General features: G+C 42.4%; 1 protein-coding gene across 3 annotated transcripts in view; it reads left to right on the forward strand.

The window, feature by feature from the left end:
- Positions 1–23868, forward strand: part of palm3 (paralemmin 3) — a 38949-nt gene that overhangs the window by 1882 nt on the left and 13199 nt on the right. For all 3 annotated transcript variants that reach the window (XM_046046506.1, XM_046046507.1, XM_046046508.1), the window contains exon 2: positions 23112–23164. In XM_046046506.1, coding sequence (XP_045902462.1) covers positions 23112–23164 — 53 coding nt within the window. The remainder of the gene's footprint in view (positions 1–23111; positions 23165–23868) is intronic.

A 23868-nucleotide genomic window follows, 5' to 3' on the forward strand; every position in this document is an offset into this window, starting at 1 on the left:
GTCATATCTCTCTAGTGCAGAAATCAGATATGATATTCCATGTGTCACTAAAACCTGTGTATCTTTGTGTATGACTGATCTGCTGGCCCGTTTGCTTCTTTCAGCTGAAAGTTTTTTTTTCTTTGGTTCAAACAAAATATAGCATAGAGCCCTGGTCGATGTGCTAGTCACCTGCAAATCAGTTTGGTTTTGATATGAATCTGCGAAAATCCACCCCAATGCACAAAGAGGAAGAGAGAGGAGGGGTAGAGTGGGCGAGATAGCTGTTAAAGGTACAATGTGTAATTCCTGGCCACATGCTCCAAACAAATAGGAGGCAGCATTTCGCATCCTCCTCCCCCTCAGCCAGGCTACTTTCTACGCAATTCTGCTTATCTGCGCTTTTCTAATCACGTTTAACGTTAGAGCTGATCTGTATAATAACCTCATAAATTAAGCTTTTCATGTCTTTCTGGATTAGTGGGGTGCTGCTTCTTGTGCAACAATGAAGTTAAAAGGACCATCGCCTTGTGTTATGATCTTCCGGGAGGGACTTCTCTCTGTCACTCTGTTTGGGAAGATCAAGTGATAGCAAGAGACAAAAAAGTTGACGTAGCGTAGGAACAAGAAGTCAGGGAGCTCAAGGGACAAGGAGAACTTGTGCAGCAGCATTGATTGACAGCCCTCGAGCCAGTTCTATGTCTTTGTCCTCTCATGTTGAACAGAGGGCAGACTGGACGCTACAGTGACTCACTATCGCCTCTCAGGGCACAAGTGGTATTACAACACAGGACGGGCTGGGGTTAGCTGATTAGCACGTTAAACTCAGGAGATACTTTTGCCAAATCTTACACATTGTACATTTAAAGACCAGATAAAAGCAAGAGTTTATCTTTTCAAATCGTGTTGAAGAGAGCAGGACAGAGTCAGACTCTTTACAACAGGGAGGGAGATTCAAAACAAGAGAGATAAAGGAAAGGAGACAGAGGAGTAGATGGGAGTGATGACTCCTTTTCTTGCCAAGGGGGGTGATGGATGAGTTTTCAGCAGAAGGGAAATTCCTCACTGCCACCTTGCCCGTCGGCATATCTCTGTCTGTCTGTCCATCCTCAGTTTAAGTGGTGCCGGATTTTCAAACCTCTTCCCCCCTTACCTGATGTAGCATTGTTATCAGAGGCAAATTCCACTGTGACTGTTAGTTTCCATATTTCAACAAAGCAGTTTACATGGGTTGTGAAGCATACCGTGATTAATGATGCCCCGTAAACATTCCGTCACAATGTCAGAGTTTCACAGTTCTACCTCACGCTTTAATCTCTTTATGTCGTGTTGCCACTGCTCTGACTGACTGTGTGCAGATTGCACTAACATGCTTCAGGCTGTTATTATTATGGCTATACAGAAGATTAGACTCAGCAGAGCATGCACAAAGATAGGTCACGTGGAAACAACAAATCACTAAAACACTGGCCACACAGATTTTGTTTTCTGTTAGTAGAGAGATCTCATCATTCAAATGAAAAAAACGTTACCCAGTATGTAACATGCTTTATGTTAATGCATGTGGAACTCCATTATGCTTATTACAACTAACACTTTGTTCTCATTAGGGTTTTTCGAACTTCCTTTTATACTGCAGTTTCTATCTTAAAGGGCTATTCCACCAATTTATATAAAACTGGGCGACATATGAAGAGAGAGCTAGATTAATTATTGAAAACTCAAAATGCACCAGAGATACCGAAATATGACTGAAATATGCTGACTTTAATGTTGCAATCCAGGTAACTTGGAACTCGGAAATTTCCGACCTCCAACTAGAAAAAGTACTATGGAACGCTACCTGAAGTATGGTTCAAGCTTCAAAAATTCAAAACTTCCCATTTCAACAATGCAACTTGATAGCCCCTTAAATTAGACCCTCAAGGCTGCAACCTGTAGCACCTCAACCCACGCCCCCTCGCGGTAGAGTCTGTTATGATTGGCTGTGGGGTACTGTCCGTACCCGTCCCTTCTGCCCGATCTGTTCTGCACATGTGTGTACATATAACAATACAGTGAGTCGTCATAGCATTAGCATAAATACTGAAATACAAAATTAACGTCTCAGTTGCTTAATTGTGTTTTTTTTTGCCATTAATACTAAATGAATGTCAGGCTGTCACCTTGTATTGATTGATGATTTAAAACATGTTTTCAATTAAAAATCTGTAGTCTCTTTGACCAAGCCAATATTACCCTGATGATATCACTTTGACATCACTAGGATTATTTTCCTCAGACATCAAAAAGATCTCTCGAATGATAGAACTGTTTGATCATTAGAGTGGAGTGCCTTTGTAAGCAGGTTAATCGCAGAGTACTGAAGTGTGTTTAGCGTAATGTGGGTTAATTTTCAATACTGAGAAATCAATTGAAATTGAGGCTTGTGCTTAATTGCTTCCTTTCCTATAGCATGTTTCTGCATTACCTCACCTCTGTCATTTCAGTCCTATCGTACCTAAGATACCAGCCACAGCCCAACATTCAAGTATGAACTATAGTCTGACTTTCACAGACTCGTCCTTTTGTCTGTCCTCTTTTCCTTGTGTATCTGTGTCTTGTTTAGACAGAGAAGGCGGTTTTCAGACTGCACTTTTTAAGTGATTCTGCTTTTGTGCTTGTGCGTGGTATTCCTTTCATTTGCAATAATCTGTTGACTTGAAGCCCCTCAGAAATTCTGTCTGACAGTTGGTGAGAGGAGGAGGATAAAAAAACATTTATCATCTTTAGTTTACTTTATGTCTGTTCTACACAGTACACATGCCCTTCTTTTGACACCAGCAACAGTGTATTAATAAAGCAGACAAGGATTAGACAGTTAAGTAATGTGTTATGGTTGTGAAGGTAATGGTCTGAGGAGATAACTTCAAGAAAGACCTGTGCTGCTCTGACAAGATAATATTTTAGCTTCTTACCTTCCTAACATTTATCATCGCCTTTCTCATGAATTTCTCTAATTTAAATTCTAGTCCAAGACTGCAGTCTCTGTTACATGTATGCACTTGACTTGTGAATATGAACAAAATTCAAAATCTGTCAGAAACTTACAAAAAGCCATCATTTTTATTTCTATATTTCTCAGTGCCAGTTTATTATTAGGTGCACCTAGCTAAAACTAATGCAATCTAATCCTGAAATAAATTTATATTCTTGAAATTTGTAATATTCAGTTTTTGTTGAAACTGTAGTTTGTGGTGCTGTTAAACTGTATTGCATTGTACACACAGGTGCTTCTGTTATTTACCCTATGCTCATTGGTGTAAATTGGGTAGACAAAATCACAGAAACACCTGTTGGTACAACACGATTCAAAAGCACCACAAACTGCAGCCTCCTAAATGATCTTACTGTTGAATGAACACCTCTCTGAATAGGAACATTATAACCTTCACAAAGGTTGGATTTATTGCAGGACGGTTGTATTAGACTGCAATCGTTTAAGCTAGGTGTACCTACATATAATATACTATTTAAAATAAATGTTAGAAAACCAGCATATAGTTTAGTCTGGCTTTTCTGATGGACATCCACATGCTACGATGGTCCCAGGAGACCATAAATTAACGCAACCCTAAGACGTCGCACAAAAACAAATACACATGGCTGTATACATAGCTGTGTGATGTCTGGTTACCTGAATAATGTGTGGCTGTGTATTTTTAATTGCTTGCAAATCATTAGTGCACGTTAGAAATGAGATATGCTTTAGGTTATATGCACCAAATTGATTGAACTCAAACTAATTAATGAATGGCAGAACTAGGCCCTCGTTTTTTGGTGTGAGTGTTTGTGTGTGTGGTGGGAGTAGAGGAAGAGAAGGAGGTGTTGTCACAATTAAGCAATTCCAGCAAGATGTCTAACGTTTCTTCCAAAGCTGCAGCTAATGTGTGATGTTGTCTAGTCAATTAAATGGTAAAAAAAAAAAGCCTCCTCACTGCCAATTGAGAACTAATTTGAAAGAGTCACCTGTTGCTGAATTGCTCAAAATGCCAACGATAGATTTACATCCCACACTGAAATGAACTCATTTACCAAGCGGTTTTTTGTTTGTGGTTTTTCTAGCTGTGGTTTTGTTCTGGCACACTGTGTATACAGTGTAAACAACCTTTTTCATAGTCATGGAGGCTTGGAATTTCTTAACAATTGGTTTTGCTGATTACAGGCAGCATGCTTTTTGATGGTGTCAGTTTGACAAAATATCTCTCTTGTTGCACTACTTAACTCTATCAGCACTAGTTGCCATTGCCTCAAGAGTGACTGTCTAGCCTAATTAATGAATTTATCAATCACACATTTTAAAAACAGGGAATTAGCCTTTTGTTTGGGAAGGCTTAAGAAATTTGTGCCTCATGCCTACTGTTATCTTGAAGTGTGCTTTGAATACTGTTTGCAGTCCCGCTCTTATTTTGTTTGAGTAGTTTACGCAGTATTATATCCAAACCTAGTGTGCCTGCTCTAACTGTACACAAGGCATACAGCTTGTGATGGAGACTTATAGCCATCCCTACATCATAAAATGAGTCAGCAGTCAGCTTCATTGGTGTTATTGTTTAGTAAAATGCCATCTGTTGTGATGCTGGAAACAGTGAGCACACATATTATTGACACATAATTTTCTTGCCCAGGAGTGTATCTTGACTTCCCTAGATGTGACCTTAGTGTGTTGACTAAAACCTAATGATCACATTGTGTTATTGTAGAGAGAGGAAGCATTCCTCTGCACCAGCCTGTTGACCCAGGTTCAGCCATGGTGGTGGTGTGAAGTGCTGTTGACTGAGTTGTTATTGAAACCCCACAGTCCTGGGAACCACCCAAGACCTGGTACAAATGGCTTTGGAACCAAACATGGGTGAAAAATTAGTATTGGTTAAATAATTTCAGATTGAATGAGTTCATTTTAATAACCCAGACACCACAAGAATGTTTATGACTTAAGTTGTCCATCTGTCCAAGTTACTAGTTACTGTTATCTAAGTAGGGAATGTATTATGAACACATGTTGCTGTGTACTTTGTGTATCATTTCTGAATGGCCTTTACGCCTACTGTCAGACATTATTTTTAAAAAGGTTTTCAATGAACCTCTTTTGATAATGTAGTTATTCATTAAAGTGGGATTTAACAACTCTGTACACTACAGAGCGTGCTAACATTGGGCTACTAGGAATGAATTAGAATCATTTAGTTTTGTGAAGAATAGTTTGTTCTATTGAGATTTTAAATCAAAAGAAAATCAGAAAGTTACAAGTTAGTGTTACAAAATGGCAGATCCTTTTAAAAGTTATATTAAAGAGAGAATGGGAGACAGAGAAGTGGATGAGAGCAGATGTAATTGAGAGAGAAATTAAAGAAAGTCAAGTGGAGAAGAAGAGGGCAAACCTGAGAATGATAAGGTTTATCCTATTGTGTACTAAGTATTTTAATAAAAACTGAATATAGAGATCATCCGATCTGTTGAAATTGAATTTAACTCCACTGGAAATTGCCAGAGAGAGAGAGATACTCGTTAACTGAGTTTTGAGTACTTTTGTAAGATATTAATCAGAGGAAGTAGCAGTTATGATTTTCCCACAGCTTTGAGCTTCATAGGCAAGACACTTTATTTAAATAAAATATAAATCAGGCATTCCCATGTATATGGTAACAAAAGTCTGAGTTTGCTGCCTAAGAAAGAAATATTTCTGTTCCACTGACATTGAGCTTATCGCAAATGTGAAGTCAAAATGTTGCAGTGATAAAGTTTTCATTGTGCTGCTATGAATGGGATTTTGATCATGGCGCTTAAAGGTTCAGTGTGTAAGTTTTAGTGGCATCTAATATTGAGGGTTGCGAATTACAACCAGTGACTCAGTGCATTCACATTCTCCTCAGATGGTTCAATTTCCCGAGGAGTGAAGTCGTTCTTCCGACCTAAGTGTATGTTCATGTGCTCTTAAGTCTGAATGTGGAATCAACATGGACAGTACTACAGAAATGAGTTGGATTAGTATTATTAGAGCATATAAACAACATGTCAGACATCTAGTTCACTCTACATGAACAGCAAATTAACTGTTATAACCATAATACAAACACTTTGTTGTGCTAAATACGTGTGGTCCTCTATTTTGTACAAATTTCTCTTATCTTACTTCTAATAAACCAGATTACTATTATTACTACTACTGCTGCTGCTAACGTTACTTGTTCTTGTTCCTCTTCATGCGTATTCAACGTAGTGACGAAACGCGCTCTGTAGAGCAGTTTGTCCGTTGTGGGCTACTGTATAAACATGGCGGCGCAACATGCCAACGTCAATGTAAGAGGACCCGCGTTGTATTTAGACAGAAATAGCTCATTCTAAGGTAGTAAAAACATAACAGTTAATTATGTAAGGTGTTTATACACCACAGAAAACAGTTATGTATATTGTATTGCATTTCTGTCAATAGATCCTCCTAAATATTACACACTGAAGCTTTAAATCAGTTCTCCTCTGTGCCCTCAGGGCTGCAATAAACATCTCCCTACATTTCTTTCACTAATGCGTGTTGAAAGGCGAGTGTACTCTCTCTAATTTCTTATAATGATGGGCTGGAATTCAGGAATTGTTTGTCCACGGTGATGATGAGGAAAGAGGATACGTTATACACTGCTTTGCCTGAAAGACATAGAGACTGGACACATTTGCAGTATAGCTTTACACAAACTCAATGGCTCGACATTTCAATGTCCTATAAGCTGGTAGTGAATGAGTTATTTTGAATGTACTTATAGATGTAATTGTATTTGTAATGTTGTCCTGATGTGGTTTAATTCTGATTTAGGCAGCAGTGTGTTATGTGAGATGATGTGTGTAATAGTGACTGAGCTATGAGGCCCCGAGGCACACAGGCCTACAGGCTTTTGACTCTATGACAATAGCGAAAATGAACCGAGACCGGATTACGCCAGTCCTGCATTCCTCTCCAAACCTGTTTCACACAAACAGATACAAATCCTGCACACACAGAATGACAAATAACTAAAGCAAGCCAATACATGTCTTGCATATGCTTGCTCAAACTGCAAAGAGCAGTTACCAACAGGAAGTGTCTGAATATGGGGAATCTGAAAACTCATTAGTAGAAAATAGTTTCATCAAAAAGAGGCCAAATCATTGACAAGTATGACAATGAATGAGTTTCCCTGTGGTTTATCAGTGCTGCTCCACTACTATTGTGTGCTAACTTGTGAATAGAAAATCTCCTGAGAAATACAGTATTTGTTGCAATCCAAGGGAAACCCACCTGTGAAAAACCGCTTGGCATTAACACAGTTGAACTTCTCTCCCCTAATGCACAGTGTGGTGAGTGATTAAACCTCAGTGCTGCACGAACGAATAACCTGCAACCAGAGGTTTCAATGAAGATCCGCACTGACAGTGTGCGTCAGTGAGCAGAGGAGGCAGAGCCACTTTGGGTTTAAAAAAAAAGGTCACTTTGCCTTTTATTTCAGTGGCTTTTTGCACGTGCACTATGCCTCTGAACTGCTACTGGAAGTTCCATATTGTTTTCATGAAAGGGACGAGCTGCTCCTGTCTTCATTGAACACATACAATACACAACAAATATTTTCATTATCCATTACTGTGTCAGTTATTTGTATGCTTAATCGATGAATTGTGTAGCATATAATATGTCAGAAAGTAGTGAAAAATCCCCATCACATTTTCCCAGAGCCCATGGTGACAACATCAAATTGCTTGTCCCAAATATAAACAGGTGTCTTTATTCAATGCCGTTGCTTGATAAATGGCCAGACAGTAGATGATTAAATTATACGAAATTATGACAATTTTCTGTTGCGTAATTAACACTATAGTACAGTAAAGCCAAGTGTTTTTTCTGATTATATTCTATCAGTATTCACTATATTGGATAGAGACATTTAACAGCATTCATTCAATAATTCATTACTTGGTTGCGAAATCCCTTTTTTTTCTTTTTGGAGAAACTGGCATTGTCAAGGTTGTAACTGTAGGTGCACCTTTGCGGTTAAAGTTATTGTAACACCAGGAGTCTTGTGAAACATCTGTGCATGTGTCGGCATGTGAGACAAAATGGAGACTGGCACATATTGTAAGGTGTCTAAGGTCTGAAATCGATGTGTGTCTTTGAGCTGGGTTTCAGTGGAGATGCAGGCAGAATGTTTATGTTGTGTCACAGCCTCGTGTCTTGTCGGGACTTGTCAGAACAGGTGTCTCAAACTCTGATCCCCTCTCTTCAAATTACTGCCTCTAGTCTAGTCATTCGTTTTACCCTCTGGTTCCTTGCAGGGTTTTCCATTTATATGGTGTCTCTGTGTCTTACCAGTGTTCATTCCTTTTACACTCTCCTTAATGTTTTTTTTTTTTGTTTCATTTCTGAAGCTTCCTCCCTGCTCTTTATTTGTGAGTTGTGAGGCAGGTCACGACTGCACAATGTTCACTGGATTTAGTTTGAACAGAGAGAAAGTCCAAAGTGTTGCCTACTTCTTTTTCTGTTTATCTTTTTGTTTCTCTTTCCTTTGTCATTCTCATATAATGCTTTCAAACAGACTTTTTCAAACATTCTGAGATTCCCTAAAATTACAGGTACATGTTCACTGCTTGAGTCGTTTATATATATATATACACAGCACATGTTGTTGATATGACACTGGCTTTACCAAACTCGTATTGTAAAAAGGCTATAATGACATTCAGTTAGTACTTCAGGGTAATTTTGACCTCAGTCACACTGTCTCTGTTTTCCATGAAGCCTCAGCCTTCACTCCTCTTTAAAGCATAATACATGCACACACACTGCATACCACCTCAGGGTTAAAAACCAGTGTTTCTCCTCTTATCGTGAATGCTAATACGTGCCAACGCTGTTTGTTTAAGGAGATAAAGCTTTAGATCTAGGAGTTCATGAATTCCAAAACATTGAAACCATAAGTCAGTCTGTCTTAGTCAACAGTTGATAACCCATTGTCTCCAGCTTTGAAGTCGTGCAAGGGTCATAACTGAGTGCAATACATATGAAGAGCTGGGCAGTAAACCAAAAGTTTTACTAATACTGTCATGTTGGTATGTTTAATTCAGTAAAAAGGTCTCCAGGTGCTTTTAAGGGCTTTCCCCTAGGTATGGCTGATGAGATCGAAATCCCTGTCACGATATTGGTAATGGTTTTTTTATAACATTTGACTCCAAGGAACCCGTGTGTGTGTGTGTGTGTGTGTGTGTGTGTGTGTGTGTGTGTGTGTGAAGGCAATTTGAATCCATGTATGAATGGCAGACTTTGCCAGTACCGATTTAAAACTACTACATAGAGAGGTAATGGCAGAATGTAAATACAATACATGTTAAAAAATGGCCACCATAAAAGGTGTCAAAATGGTTTGATTTAATGAAAATCTTATTTATTATAACTTTAAAGAGGTGGTATTATGGTTTTAGGCTTTTTCGCTCTCCTTTATTGAGTTCTCATTCATAGCATTCGTTTCGATGTCTCACTATGGGATGCGCCTCCCAGCGTATTCCTCAGAAGCATTTATCTCATTACGCCAATCCTGATTGGCTGGTGATCATGGTGTCTGCGTCTAGTGGACCCACCTACCCTTAAATAGCTTACGCTACAACACAGACACCATTCAAACACCTCCTCTTGCCTCGGAGCATATCTCGATCTGTCATACAGGCTAGCTAGCTTAACTGTCCACAGATAAGAGCTGACATCTCAGTCGCCGGGCTCTAGCTGCCTTCGACATGCTTCAACTCTTCGGTCTCACCACAGACTGGAGCATTACCCGCCTAGCCGTTTTACGGTCAGGTACATGTTGGCACACCAGCGTATGCGACGTTCTTCTTACATCAGAGTAGACGGTGATCCATGGGCTCGGCTCTCCCGCTGCGGAATAAAATATTGAGAAGGGACACACACCAGGTCTGCTCTTCCTGCCTCGTGCTGGAACACGCCCGCTTGGCCGTTGAAGCCCCCGGTTCATGCAGGCACTGCAATTGCTACACCCTGAAGAGTCTTCGACGACAGCTAGCACGCCAAGCTAGCTTGTCGGGAAAGGACCCTTACCTGTCCACCAACGACTTGCCGGCTGGCAATGAGGGGACCGATACGGACGCTGAACCGTGTGCTAGCGCTAGCTGGGGCTCACTGCTGGACCTAGCCGCGGCGGCCCCGCTTATGGAAGATGTGCTAGAGCTGGATTATGAGGATGATGAGGAGCTCAGTTTCTCAGAGCTCCTCTTATCTGAGGATGATGAGGACGAAATGTTCATCCCTTCCTCTCAGGCTGTCAAGCCCAACGCTGTGTCTGCCTCTTTTGGGCGAGGACAGGAGTACGCCAGCTTCCCCTGCTCCCAGTATGGATATGCAGGACGTGTGCAAACGCGCTGCAGCCAGACTGAATATTCCCTGGCCTGCGGTTGTGACGGAGACCACCAGATCCTGTTATGAGGGGAAGAAATTGCCCCAGGCCAAGAGGATGGCAAAACAGCTACTCCCAGTTTTTCCTGAGCTGCTGGATGAAGTCGCCGTTTCATGGAAGGATCACCCGTTCAGCAGCAAGACCCTGATACAGGGCGCATCCTCCCTGGATTTTGAGGGCATGGAAAAGCTTGGCATGCTCCGCATGGCCCCCATGGAGCCGTTAGTCACAGCCCACCTCCACCCGCGACAGACCACGGTATCCTCCAGGAACCCCACACTGCCATCAAAAACGGACCATTACCAGTCCGCTATGACTGAGAGGGCTTACAAAGCATCAGCTTTGAGTGTCAGAGCCCTGAATGTCTCCTCCATGCTCACCGCGTATCAAGCGGAGTTGATTGAGGACATGGCCACCAAGTCTAACCCCGTAGTGTAGGAAGAGATTACTATGATAACGGACATTTGCCTCCGCGTGCAGCGCTGCTCAGTCCAAGCCACAGGTAAATCTATGGGAGTGATGGTTTTACAGGAAAGAGCAAGATTGCTCAACCTGACAAACCTGTCTGACAGGGAGAAGGAGGACATCTTGGACATGCCGATTGTCCCCGACGGGGTTTTTGGCACCGCTCTGGCCTCCATGCAGCAGAGATGTAAGGCTAAGAAGAAGGAGGACAAGCTCTCTAGCTCTGCCTACCCCAGAAAGCTGAGGCCCACCCCCCAGTGGCCCCGTGCCAGACCTTCGCTCAGGCTGTCTTGCGGCCCCCTCAGTTTAAAATCCCTAAGCGGCTGAAGCCCCAGCCCACCCCATCTGCCCCTCCACGGCATGAGGCAAGAGCGGGCTGGCTCAGGAAGGCTCCAACGTTGACGTCGGCTCCACCGGGACAGCAGGTCCAGACTGCCGGTCAGCAGGCCAGGAAGAAGAAGAGGGCGGTTTGACAACCTCCCTCTCCCCACTGGTGATGCCGTTCGCCAGCCCCACCTGTTCTCTTCTGGAGTGTGATGCGGAGGCTTTCCCACCCCCCCCGACTCCCCGCTGTGGCATGCAGTGCCAGAGAGGCACCGGCAAGTCTCGGTCGAGGAGAAGAGAGACTTTGCAGCGGAGGCAGCAGGTTCTGCCCTCCCTTTAAGCCGCACAAGCACACACCCTCACTCTTAACAATAAAGCATGTTCCGCTGCCGCATCCAGGCCTAAGGTCAAGGGCGCAGTTAAAAACAATGAACAGAAAAACAATAAGGAGCGCTACGGCTCCCTTCAGGACGTGGGACGCTGCCGACTCCGTCGGTGCACTAACACCTCGCGCATGAACAGTGTCGACCAGGAGTCACGGCCATCCTGCTGCTAGATGGCCCCACTGCACGCCATTATTGATGGCGTGCAGTGGGGAAGACACACTGGGGGCTGCCACTCCTCTCTCGCTGATGAGGGAAAGGTGGGCGGCGCTCACGACTTCGGCCTGGGTGCTGAGAACAATATCAAGGGGTTACAGGCTTCAATTCGCTGTTATTCCACCCTCGCTTCTCAGGCATTGTATGCTCCCGGGCTCAGGGGGAGTCAGCTCGTATTCTACAGGAGGAAATTGTCTTGCTGTTAGAAAAGAGAGTGATATGTGTAGTGCCTCCCGAACGGAGTCAGAGCGGCTTATACTCCAGGTATTTTCTGGTCCCTAAACGGGGGGGAGCAGTCTTCGCCCTATCCTGGATCTGCGAGCTCTGAACAAGTACATCAGGAAATACAAGTTCAGGATGCTCACTCATGCATCCCTGCTTTGTCTGGTGCGCCAGGGCGATTGGTTCACATCTGTCGACCTGAAGGACGCATATTTCCACATTGCAATTTATCCTCCGCACAGGAAATATCTGAGGTTCGCTTTTCGGGGTGTATGTTACGAGTACAGAGTACTTCCCTTCAGTCTGTCCCTGAGCCCGAGAGTGTTCGTGTGGTGTACCGAAGCGGCTGTGGCCCCGTTGAGACGGCAGGGTTTCCGTCTGGCTACATATCTGGACGACTGGCTCCTTTTGGCACAGTCGGAGCAGGTGTCAGTGACGCAAACGCGCGTACTCATAAGACATCTTACAGATTTGGGTTTTATAATAAACACCGAGAAGAGCGTGCTGTCCCCAGCATGGAGTATAAGATTTCTGGGGTTACACCTGGACTCGGTTTCCTTTACAGCTCGCCTGGCGGCAGAGAGTAAAGTGGCCATGGCAACTCCCGCTGCGCAGGGACATGCTGTCCCAGGCGGGGGTGGACAATCTTTCACCCACACCCAGAGCGCCTGGCACTATGGGCCTGGCCCGTGAGTGGTATAATTTAAGTGTGATGGGGCTTCCTCAGAATGTGGTTAACACTATTCAGAGCGTCAGGGCTCCCTCCACCAGGTCCCTTTATGACTGTAAGTGGAGGGAGTTTGAGGAGTGGTGTCTCAAGGAGGGTTATGTCCCTTTTCAGTGCCCGGTCGGTGTCTCAAGGAGGGTTATGTCCCTTTTCAGTGCCCAGTCGGTGTGATTTTGTCATTCCTACAGGTCTTGGTTGACAAACAAAAGGCTTTCTCCAAAATTAAAGTGTACCTGGCTGCTATTGCTGTTTGTCATGTTCTGGATGAGCTCTCTGCCCCCCTTTTGAACCTCTGGGGGACGTTTACTTAAAACATCTGTCTCTGAAGACAGTGTTATTGCTGGCTTTGGCTTCCGCAAAACGGGTCGGCGACATTCATGCACTCAGTTTGCTCCGGGGGATGTCAGAGTGTCGATGAAGCCTAACCCTGCCTTTGTGCCCAAGGTGGTTGGCTCGTGCTCGCTCACTGACCTCAGGGCGTTCTCTTCGCCGCCTTTCTCCTCCCCTGATGAGGAGCGGCTGCATGTGCTGTGTCCGGTCCGAGCCCTGTGCTTTTACATGAACAGGACTTAGGGGGTTTCGGAGAAGTGACCATCTCTTTGCGTCCTGGGCTAGCCCCTGTATGGGCAAGCCCGTTACCAAGCGACAGCTCTCCCACTGGAGTGTGGGGTCGATTGCTCTGGCCTACACTAGTCGGGGTCTGCAGGCTCCACCAGGCCTACGGGCTCACTGAACTCGTGGCCTTGCTGCATCCTGGGCCCTGTTTAAGGGGGTCCCTATCCAGGACATTTGTGCGGCGGCGAGCTGGTCCTCGCCCCTCACCTTTGCCCGGTTTTATAAACTGGATGTCTCGGCTCAGAGTGTGGCGCGTGCAGTGCTGAGCACAGGGCCCTCGCTGGAACAGAGTGCTGCTTCCTGAGAGCTGGTGGTTGTTGAGATAAGCTTGTCTGGATATTCGGGAGTCTCCATATCCCATAGTGAGACATCGAAACGAATGCTATGAATGAGAACTTTAGGTTACTTGCGTAACCCCGGTTCTCAGAGTAGCATGAGTGAGATATCACACCAGACAGCCCTTCTTGCTGGGACGAAGCGAGAAGAGGTGCTTATTTTGAATGGTGTCTGTGTTGTAGCGTAAGCTATTTAGGGGTAGGTGGGTCCACTAGACGCAGACACCACGATCACCAGCCAATCAGGATTGGTGTAATGAGATAAATGCTTCTGAGGAATACGCGGGGAGGCACATCCCATAGTGAGACATCTCACTCATGCTACTCTGAGAACCGGGGTTACGCAAGTAACCTAAAGTTATATATCTTTTTTTGTGCATGTAATAGGTTTGCAAAGTGAAAAAGCCCAAAGTCCACCCCAAAGGGAGTTCCCATCTCCCACAGAAAACACTGCTCTGAACTGCCTGAAAACAGCTAGTTTGTAGTCCAGCCTTTACTTCTCTTTCTTGTTACGTCACAATGAAAATATGTGTCATAATGCTCGCGGAACAACTGGTCCGACACACCCTCAAAACACTGGTGGAAAAACACTGAGCTGCAGCACACCTCTCCTCTCCCTTCCAAACACTAGCTACCCTCCAAGCAGTCAATGGACATGAAGTTGTTACCATGATGTAGAGACAGAGCTCAGTTAAAACTTTATGGATGAAAGATATGTATGTTACAAATTGTCAACCTGGTCGGCAACATGTAGCCTACAGCTGAATCAAAGCTGTTACCGGCCTTTCGCTGACCTGCCCTTCTCTGCTTCTGATTGGCTAGTAGTCCTTAACTAGGAACTGCGCATGTGCAATTCCCAACAAAGATCATTTAGAGACGAGATGTATCACTCAATAGCTAAAACGAAGTCATAAACACAGGGTGAAAAGAGGAGCTGCAGCAATGTGCAGTATGACAAAAAATATGCTGTTTTTTGAAAATTAAACCATGTAAACCTGTTCTGGTACAACTCCTAAATAGGATTTTGAACCTGAAAATGAGCATAATACCACCTCTTTTTATTTTATTGAAATAGCCCAAAATCACAAATTTGCCTCAGAGGTCTTTACAATCTGTACAACATCCGGTACATCGTCAATCCTTAGACCCTCAATGTGGACAATATGTGCAATCTGAATGTAAATATAATGCAAACCCAGTTGTTTTCAGATATTTCCCTTTTTAAAGGGGATGTCCACACTAAATTTGTTTTTTAAAAACAAAAGAAAATACCTTTTCTGCTCAAAATTATCTGTCTTGGGTTTGAAAGTTCAGTTTAGCCACATTCTCTCACCTGCCCCTAACAGTGACGTAATGGGCAAGGTTAATTGATCTAACTGATTGATGCTTCCAAAACGGAGCCATTCTAGGAAATGCATACAGTTTCAGATGACCGTGTTAATCTCTGTCGCTCCTCTGCTGATTTGATGAGTGGATGACAACGTTTTACAAAGGCTTTCACCATGCTGTCATTTTTGATCTGCTGCTCAGCTTAATGGATGTGGAACTGATTTTCTCGCCAAAAATCCTTCCAGACTTAATATTTTAAATGTGTGCAGCAGATGGTGATTTTGTCATGGCTAGTGATCAGCAGCTTGCCCATATTGGGAACCACTCAGAGGGTAATATCAAGCAGTATGCAGCCTTATACAACATTTAGCTTTATGTCAACCATATGTGTGTTTGGCTGATGAGATAATGGCTACACAAGTTGTGTCTTGACAGCAGAGAATATGTCAGTAGGTACAGTAAGACTGGTAGATAATATACCAATTCTTGGTCTTGAGGTATTTTCACACCTAACCTGTCCAGTTCAAACTAACTCCGGTGCATTTGTCCATATGGTTTAGTTCTTTTTGTCAATCAAACTCTGGTGCCCTGACCAAATAGCCAGACTGTGACTGCTTGAAATGGTTGGTCCCTGTCTTGGTAATTGTTGAGCTTTGTCTGTAATTTGAAAACAAAGCAAACCACCCAGAAGATTTGTCATAGAAGACGTGGAATTTTAGCATTAATTCAAAACTACTCTCACATTATTCTGCTGATCATGGGAACTTTTAAGTAAGCAATCTGAAGAAGTAATGTAGGCCTATATATTTATGCAAATTGTTTGGTGACCAAGGTAACACGTATTCTTGCGATCATGTGAGTGCAAGGTGTAGGGATCTATATGGAGTCCATTAGTGACTACTATTTTTTACACCAGAAAAAATAATTAAACAAATAATATTAAACTTTATAATGCGTACTGTAGTAAGGCCAGTGTTTTGTGCTCTGATATGCCTTCAATCTCTGCGATCTGTTACTCAAACCAAACTTCCTGGATCATAATTTATGTCTCACTGGTACCTGGAACAACCACACAAGGCTGTTTTCAGTCTGAACACTGTCTAAAGTGCAAGCATGACTTGCTGTCCATCAGTGATTTAAACATGTGGAGCCATGTGGCACTAATAATTATCAAAACTGCCAAATGAATGAATTACCTGTCAGTCCACATAACAGATTTTTTACACCCCTTCTTTGTTTGTCAGCATGGAAAGACAATGGACCAGAACTAAAAGGAGAACATGGACCAAACTGCAGGTGTGAAAGCAACCTTGGAGCCCCTGCAACCATGACAGTTTAACTTAACCTTCATGTCACATTACTTTCTAGATCAGCCCAAATGGAGATGGAGTGCTGTGGGTGTGTGTTGTGTGTGTGTATATAAGCGTTCCCTTACAGCACTAGGAAACTGGGCAGAGCCAGGCAAAGGCTAAGACCAGCCTACCTCCTGCTGAACAGAGACTCTAGTGTGTGTGTGTGTGTGTGTGTGTGTGTGTGGTACCTGACAGTACACCATTGAGCTTTCTCAATCCTTTTTTATGTCTGTATAACGTAGAGACAAAATGAGAGCAAAGGAATTTGCTCCTTTGAGGTGCTATTGTTTCATCATAGTCTCCTCTCTCAACACGATTTAGTCAAATTGTCAGTGCATTAAACTTGCTTTAGTCTAACCGCTGAACACCAGGACCTGTTGGAAGTTTTCTTTTGATATTCCCTCGCAGTGATGCCTTTGATGCTCTCAAGCGCGACCATTTGTGTAAGCTAACTGTACATATCTGCAAAGTTAATGCCCTGGTAAATATGGAATTGGTAGGTTGATGACATCTTTTGATTCTTTGAAGTGCACGCATTATTTTTGCCTATGTGTTTCTTCAGAGGTTAGGCTGAAATAGGAATTGCATGCCTGTGAAGTACAGTGGTGATAAATGACTTGGAGTAAATCTGTGATGTATGTTGTTGACTTTGATAATCCCCAACAGTCTACTACACTGTTAGCACTTTGATGTAGGAGGCACACACACATCACACATTAACCTCCCAAACCATTACTGATGTGCGCACACACAGGAGTGGAATGCAGTGTTTTCATTCCCGTCGATATGGCCTGTCAATCAAAGGAACGTGGCTGTGTGCTGTTACAGTAGCAGTATCCAAGCTACACAAGTTCCACCCATACCACCCACACACACAAACACATACAGTACACACATGCACGTACACACACACCCACTCCTTCACACTGTATGCCAGATTTATTTCTATCTAGATAAGCAGGATATCCATCTCCAATAATGCAATTTCTGCTGCAGAGTCTGTAAAGCAACTGAAAATCAATAGCTGATGAAAAAGCACAATACAACAATTGACTTTGTACATCCCTCAAACTAGAGAGGGATTGCCTCTTTGATTGCCCCGTCTCTGATTGAAGTTATATCTAGGAATTTGTTGTACAGTTAGTTGTCTGTCTAAGTCGGGCCCCTTCCTGAGCAATGGCCATTGACGACAGCAGAGGATGCATAAGTTCAGAGATCAGGGTCCTTGTGATTGCATGTTCTGTCTCTAATCGTCTGGAGGACAGCGATGTTTGTAGTCTTCCTGTACCCAAACCCATGGGTGGAAGGATATTTCCAGCTTACAGTGTCCTTGGAATACTTGCTGTGTGTTTCACTGGCCTGAAAATGTGAAACCTTGTGTATCCTATCCTACCTTCCAGTTTCACTATTTCAGTTCTACAGTTTACATGGTACACTCTAGTGCTGTACTATGTTCCCAAAGAGTTTAAAATCCAGCACTGTTGAATAGAAGCAGGATAATGGGACACGTGAAAGCAGCACCGTAATTGAGCCTGTGCACTTAAAAGCAAATATAATTCCAGCGTAGCGCCACTATTATAGGTATTAGAATTTAATAAAACAAATATTTTTTAGTAGTATTTAAGTGTGCTAACAGTACTGTATGTAATTAAGGGCACACAATTTGATACTCCAACCCTACTTCTGCTTGCTGCTCTCTCTCCTCTATCTTTACTATAATCACATCACAACTGCCCACCCCCATCCCTCACCCCTCCAAGAAATGGAGCAGAAACTTGAATATTTAACTTCAATGACTCTTCAGCCCGTGTCTATCTCTGTGAGGTCAAAGTCAGCAACACTGTACTCTTACCTCTCTAATAACATCATGCTGAGTAGAGTATTGCATTTGAATAAGCTAGTTCCTGATTCCATAGTGTCAGGTATTGTCAAGTAGGATTTAAATTGCTGAAACATGGGCTTTGCAAAGACAACTCATCTACATGTCATCACGTGTAGCTACCGCTGACACTATACGTGCAAGTTAATACAGAGCAAAAGGATGCTTTGGTGGTATGTAAGTGCTACCTATCCGATCACACTGATTCCTCTGATTCCCACAGTCGTTCTTTTTAAGCCCCTCGGAAAATATCATGTGAATGCGTTGGCGTTTGTAGTGTTTTGCTCAGTTTGAAAATAATGAAGACTTTACTTTACACACACTGTGATTTGGATATAGCTGAGCTCCAAAACTGTTTGCAGGGATGGTCTCTTGGTCTTTTGATTAAACAAACACCGCAGCCTCTTGCCTTGTAGGAATAGTGCTTAAGATTCACATTTTCATTGTTACATGCAGTCAGTCATAAGAATGCCTGTAAGTGTGTCAGAGAAATCCACGAGCAGTGAGCTGTGATACTAAATGATTCTTAAAGTTTTTCATTCCAGACACCCTACTGTTCTTCCATCTGTTCCCACAGAGCTAATGTCACTACACTAGCACTCAGCATTTAGACTTTGTAGCACCGCACTAGGCAAATATACATTGTTATGTAAACATGTACACATACACTGAAGGCAAATATACATTCTTTTGCAGCAGGGCAGGAGGAATGTTTGCAAAGAAACCATGCTGACCATCTGCAGTAAGACTGAATGACTGACACAGCTAGACCCTCCCATACACACGATTAAGTCTTTTTTTAACTGTCTATTGTGAGATATTATAGGAGTGCACTGTCATATTGATGAAGTACAGTTCTCGATGAAGTGAAAATGTGTCTCAAGTGATCGTAAACTAAATCTCATTGGATTTTGAACAATTGGTCCTACAAAACAATCCATTTGAATATGGCATCTTTTCATTCATAATGATTGGTAGCAGCTTTAAATCAAGTAACTGTTTAGTCTATAATATTTTTGAAAATACTGAAAAAGGCCACTCACAATTTCCCGGAGGGCAAAGTGACTTGTGCCTTGTTACTTGTTTTCAGACCCAAATCCAAAAGCATTTAATTACTGCAGTCATATAAAACCGAATAGGCATTGTTGCTTGAAAGAGGATTTAAACAATGAATCAACTATCAAGAGTTGTTGACACCAGATGATTGGTGTTTTTCATGGAAGAAAGTTTGATACAGCAGGGAAAACAAAGTAAATAATAAAATTAATGATTGCGTAATTCTATTTAGCTGCTTCAGTTTTCAGCATCCTAGTATTGTGCATGCTGACTTACTGGGACATTTGAATAGAATGGCGCCGTCATTAATGTTATTTGTGAAACCTGTGCTTTTCCCACAATGGCAAGTTAAAATGTCTGCATGGATAAAGTCCTGTTGACTGATCCATAAATAAAATAATCATTACACCACAAATACACAACATACTTTTCTCTTACCCCTAGACTACCATTCCTGCTGCTTTTGCTCTTCTCTTTTTTCTTTGGCCGTAGCACTTTTAGTCCGTTGTGTGACTAAGTGTGAGTGGGGTATGGCAAGGGAGACATAGAGAATGGGAGATGTAAACTGGGAGAGACCCTGTGTGTGGGAGGTCATACCACTGAGGTCAGACAGCCTACCACTTGCTGAACAGGAAAGTGTTTGTGTAGGAAACAAAACATTTCCTTGAAAACCAAAAACTCTCAGTTTTAAAGGAACTGAGGCATCAGTACAATTTCAGCCACCTGGGTTGGCATGTAACAGTTGTTACAGGTGAAGCAATGTCTGTAATTGAATACTGTAGCAGCCAAGCTGTGTTCGTGTTCAGGGCCATGTGCTATATTAGTGTTTTTAGTGCTGCTGTTTGGTTCTGAGATTATTGGATATAGTGTGCAATAACAGGGGCAAGGTGGCAGTGAACAAGTGCAGTTTTTGTTGGGTCCATGTTGGGACATTTGTGGGTTGCTGTGCTTTCAGAATACCACAAGAGGATTGTGGGAGTTGTGTGAAAATTCACAGTTAAGGTGCAAAGATTCATAGTTAAAGTAAGGATTTCGCATTAATTACACTTCTGCTTGGTTTTATAATGTAGACACTGCCCAGTAAATAACAGACATCATTTTTAGCAAACCCTAAATGATTTTAAGTAGGCGTCACAAGTCTGAGGGGTTACAAAATAATTCAAGGAAAAAGAAATAAAACTATATTTGGTTGGCTTTTTTGCAAAACACTGGATACTTTGACCTCTTGGGCCATTGAGAGGCCTTTAAATGAAACTATCCAAGATTGCAAAATCACTCTTTGGTTTACCTGGGAGAAAACTGTGAATTTGCTTGATAATGATCAAGGTTTTAAAGGAAACAGAGTAGATTAAATCTACAATTTCTCTCTTCTTCCGATTCTTGAACAATCTTGTTTTTTTGTCTGTCCTGCACAAAAATTGTTCATATGTTTGTGTTACCCTTGACATTAGGGGATTTGAATCCCAAACCAGTTGATACATTTCCTGTCACCTCATTCCTCTCTCATCTTCTCTTTCCCTGCCGCTCTTCTCTCCAAACATCTTGACTTTCTCTGTCTCTTAACTTTTTGACTTTGTCAGCCTACCCTACCCTCCTGTATCATGTCTAATTATCGAAGTCAGTGTGTGTCTACGGGGAGCTCCTCAATACCTCCTCATCAAAGCCACTGTTTGTGTTTGCTTGTTTATCTGTGGCTGCTATTCTAGGCGCTCTCCTGGAGCCCTGATGAGACACAAGCCATCACTCCCTACGGAGGCTTATACTGTAAGCTGTCACTGCACCTCCAGTCATTCAGAACACTGCCAAAATGAGATTTTGTCTTTTCCACCTCTGTTGCTATTCAAGGGTCCCCCTTGTCTCTAAATCTCTCCATATATATTCTGTGTATGTGTATTCTCATCTGTCTTTCGGCTGATCCTTCCATCTTGCCACGTCAGTTCTTGAGAGAACTCCAGAGAAAAGAAAGGCATGCTAGAGGTTGTTTCCCCATTGCCATTTTCTACCTTTCCCAATTCCTTTCATCCTTCTGTGTTCCCCTCCAGACACAGTACACCTACATTTTTATATCGTTTAATGTGGGCCCACCTCCCCTGTGACCCCAACACCCATCCCTCACCTTGAGGGTGCCTTTAGGGATTCTTTAGGTGTTGGTATGGAGAAGTTTCACACAATGTTCACGAACACCCCTTAAGGGACCTAAAAGAGCTAACATATTGGAGGAGCAACAATAGCATCAACTCCAGTGAGTTGCCTTGTGGGCAGAAATAAGAAACCTCATATTTAGAGTATGTGAATGTTGGATGAGGGGGTGGGGGAGAAATGAGTAATGGTGCAGAGGGTTGATCTGTCAAAGCTTTTTTGGATGTTTACACGTGATGTTTTTTCTCTTTGTCAACGTACAGTTGGATTTTGATGTAAAAGACGAGGTCCCCATTTACGTGTGATGTGCATTTCTGTGATGGCTGTGCCAGTGTGGCATTTGTTACAGAAATTGGGCACTGTATCGCTCAGATGACCACTAGTGTGAGATCTCAGTTACTGTGATGGCTAAATGTGTTTTTTGAGGAAGGACAGAACTTTTTATACACCAAATGGGATTGTCAGTGATCAGAAAATTATTGCGTTAACATCTACAATTTACATCTACAATAATTATTCTTAAAGTATAAAGTGTGTTTTTGTTATGGAACGCACCCAGTGCAGAATTACATGTGGGACAAAAATAAGTGTTGTTACTCTCCTGAGAAGTTTTTAGAAGGAAGGTTTTCCTCTGAAAACAGAGTTATGGCTTGTGATGGCAAGAACTCACTAATGACTGAGTTGCTGTGAGATGGGTGCCAAGTCTATGCTGTCTCATGTACCTCTGAGTTTTGGGGAGCTCAAATATTGTCCCATTTAGTGTCAGCTGTAGGGGAAAACAAATGCCTATGCTCATTTTCTTCGAAATGCCTGGGGCTGTGTCATAATAGACACAAAAGGCTAAATGGGGTATGGTGGAGACATTTTTGGTAAGGGTGGGATTGATGTGGAGGATTGTGGGTCAAGGTAGCTCTGCAGACATGGAAATGTACTACTGAGATACTTGTCCAATTACATGTTTCATAAATAGCAACGGCTGAATTCTGCTGTCTGATCTTGTGTTGCCACTCATTAGCTGCCTCCATATTCTCTGAAGTACAGGGTGGGACTAAATGAGTTTGGGGACTAATGCAGAAATGCTGTTTGATTCTCTTCTTCCCACACTTGGACTTTAATATTTGTAACCCACAGAAAACAATCCACAAATATGTACTATGATGCGCAAATATTTCACTATCTACGAATATGTATTTTTACTTTTGTGATGTGTAAAATCATATCCACAAAAAAAACAGAGTGACTTCTACACACACAACAGTTTTTGCGCATTTGCAGATTTCTTCCAGTCAGTTTGTGGGTCATGTACGCATTTGTGGAATTTTGTCCAATGTGTACTGGAAGTCACAAATGTAAAAATACATATTTGTAGATAGTGAAATATTTGCGCATCATAGTACACATTTGTGGATTGTTTTCTGTGGGTTACAAATATTCAAGTCCAATAAAATCTTCCATACGTAAAGACCATAAGGGTTTTGTGTGTGAAGTGCAGAAGATACAACTGAAATAGTGGCCGGAGTTCGTTCTCTCAGACCAGTGAACACCGTAATATGGGGAATAAATGGATCCAGTATTTGCTTTACCTCTGATCACTAACCTTCAACCCTGTCTTGTTGTGTCACAGGTGCCAGGATGGATGAGGCGGACAAGTACAAACAGCGACTGGAGGCCATTGCTGTGAGTCCATGTGCACATACAAAGACACACGCACATTCATCTGTGTATAGACAAATCCAGCGGCTGATGTGTATGCAGCAGAAAGGAAGCAGAAACTGTACACATTTACAATGACTGCGGAAAAAGATATGTTGGGGTTAATCATGGTCAGCAGGAAGTCTACGAGACCGTGGAGGTCTCAAAGTACTAGAAATTGTTATGACACAGGTTAAAAAAAACAAACAAAATAAACATTAATGTACCGCTTCTGTCCAACCTCCACATTCAGATTTAAATCTTTATAAAGAAATGCATCATTTAAAATCGTAAATATGTGATAATGTAAAACTCGAATTTGAGCCTAGAAACAAATTGACCAGTTGAACATTGGCCGTAACGTGGGGTTTATGTTCACTTTCTACCTACTGGAGCAGCTGATAATACAGCACAGAAAGGCATCTAGCTGTCTGCCAAAACTGGACACATTTGTTTTGAAATGTTTAGGTTTTGTAGATTATAACCTTTTTAATTTAATTTATTTCCAACATATAATCAGTTCTACAGGATCACCTGGACAGTTTTTTCTGACAAAGTTGCATGAAAAGTGAAATAATAGGTTTACAAGTGTAGTAGTTGTCACTGTCCTCTTCTGACGTTATTTCTGATTCGTCTGTACAGAGAAAGAGAGGGTAAAGACACTAAGCTCACTGAGCTGTTCGTAACTC

This window comes from Micropterus dolomieu, linkage group LG04 (assembly GCF_021292245.1).
Source record: "Micropterus dolomieu isolate WLL.071019.BEF.003 ecotype Adirondacks linkage group LG04, ASM2129224v1, whole genome shotgun sequence".
NCBI lineage: Eukaryota > Metazoa > Chordata > Actinopteri > Centrarchiformes > Centrarchidae > Micropterus > Micropterus dolomieu.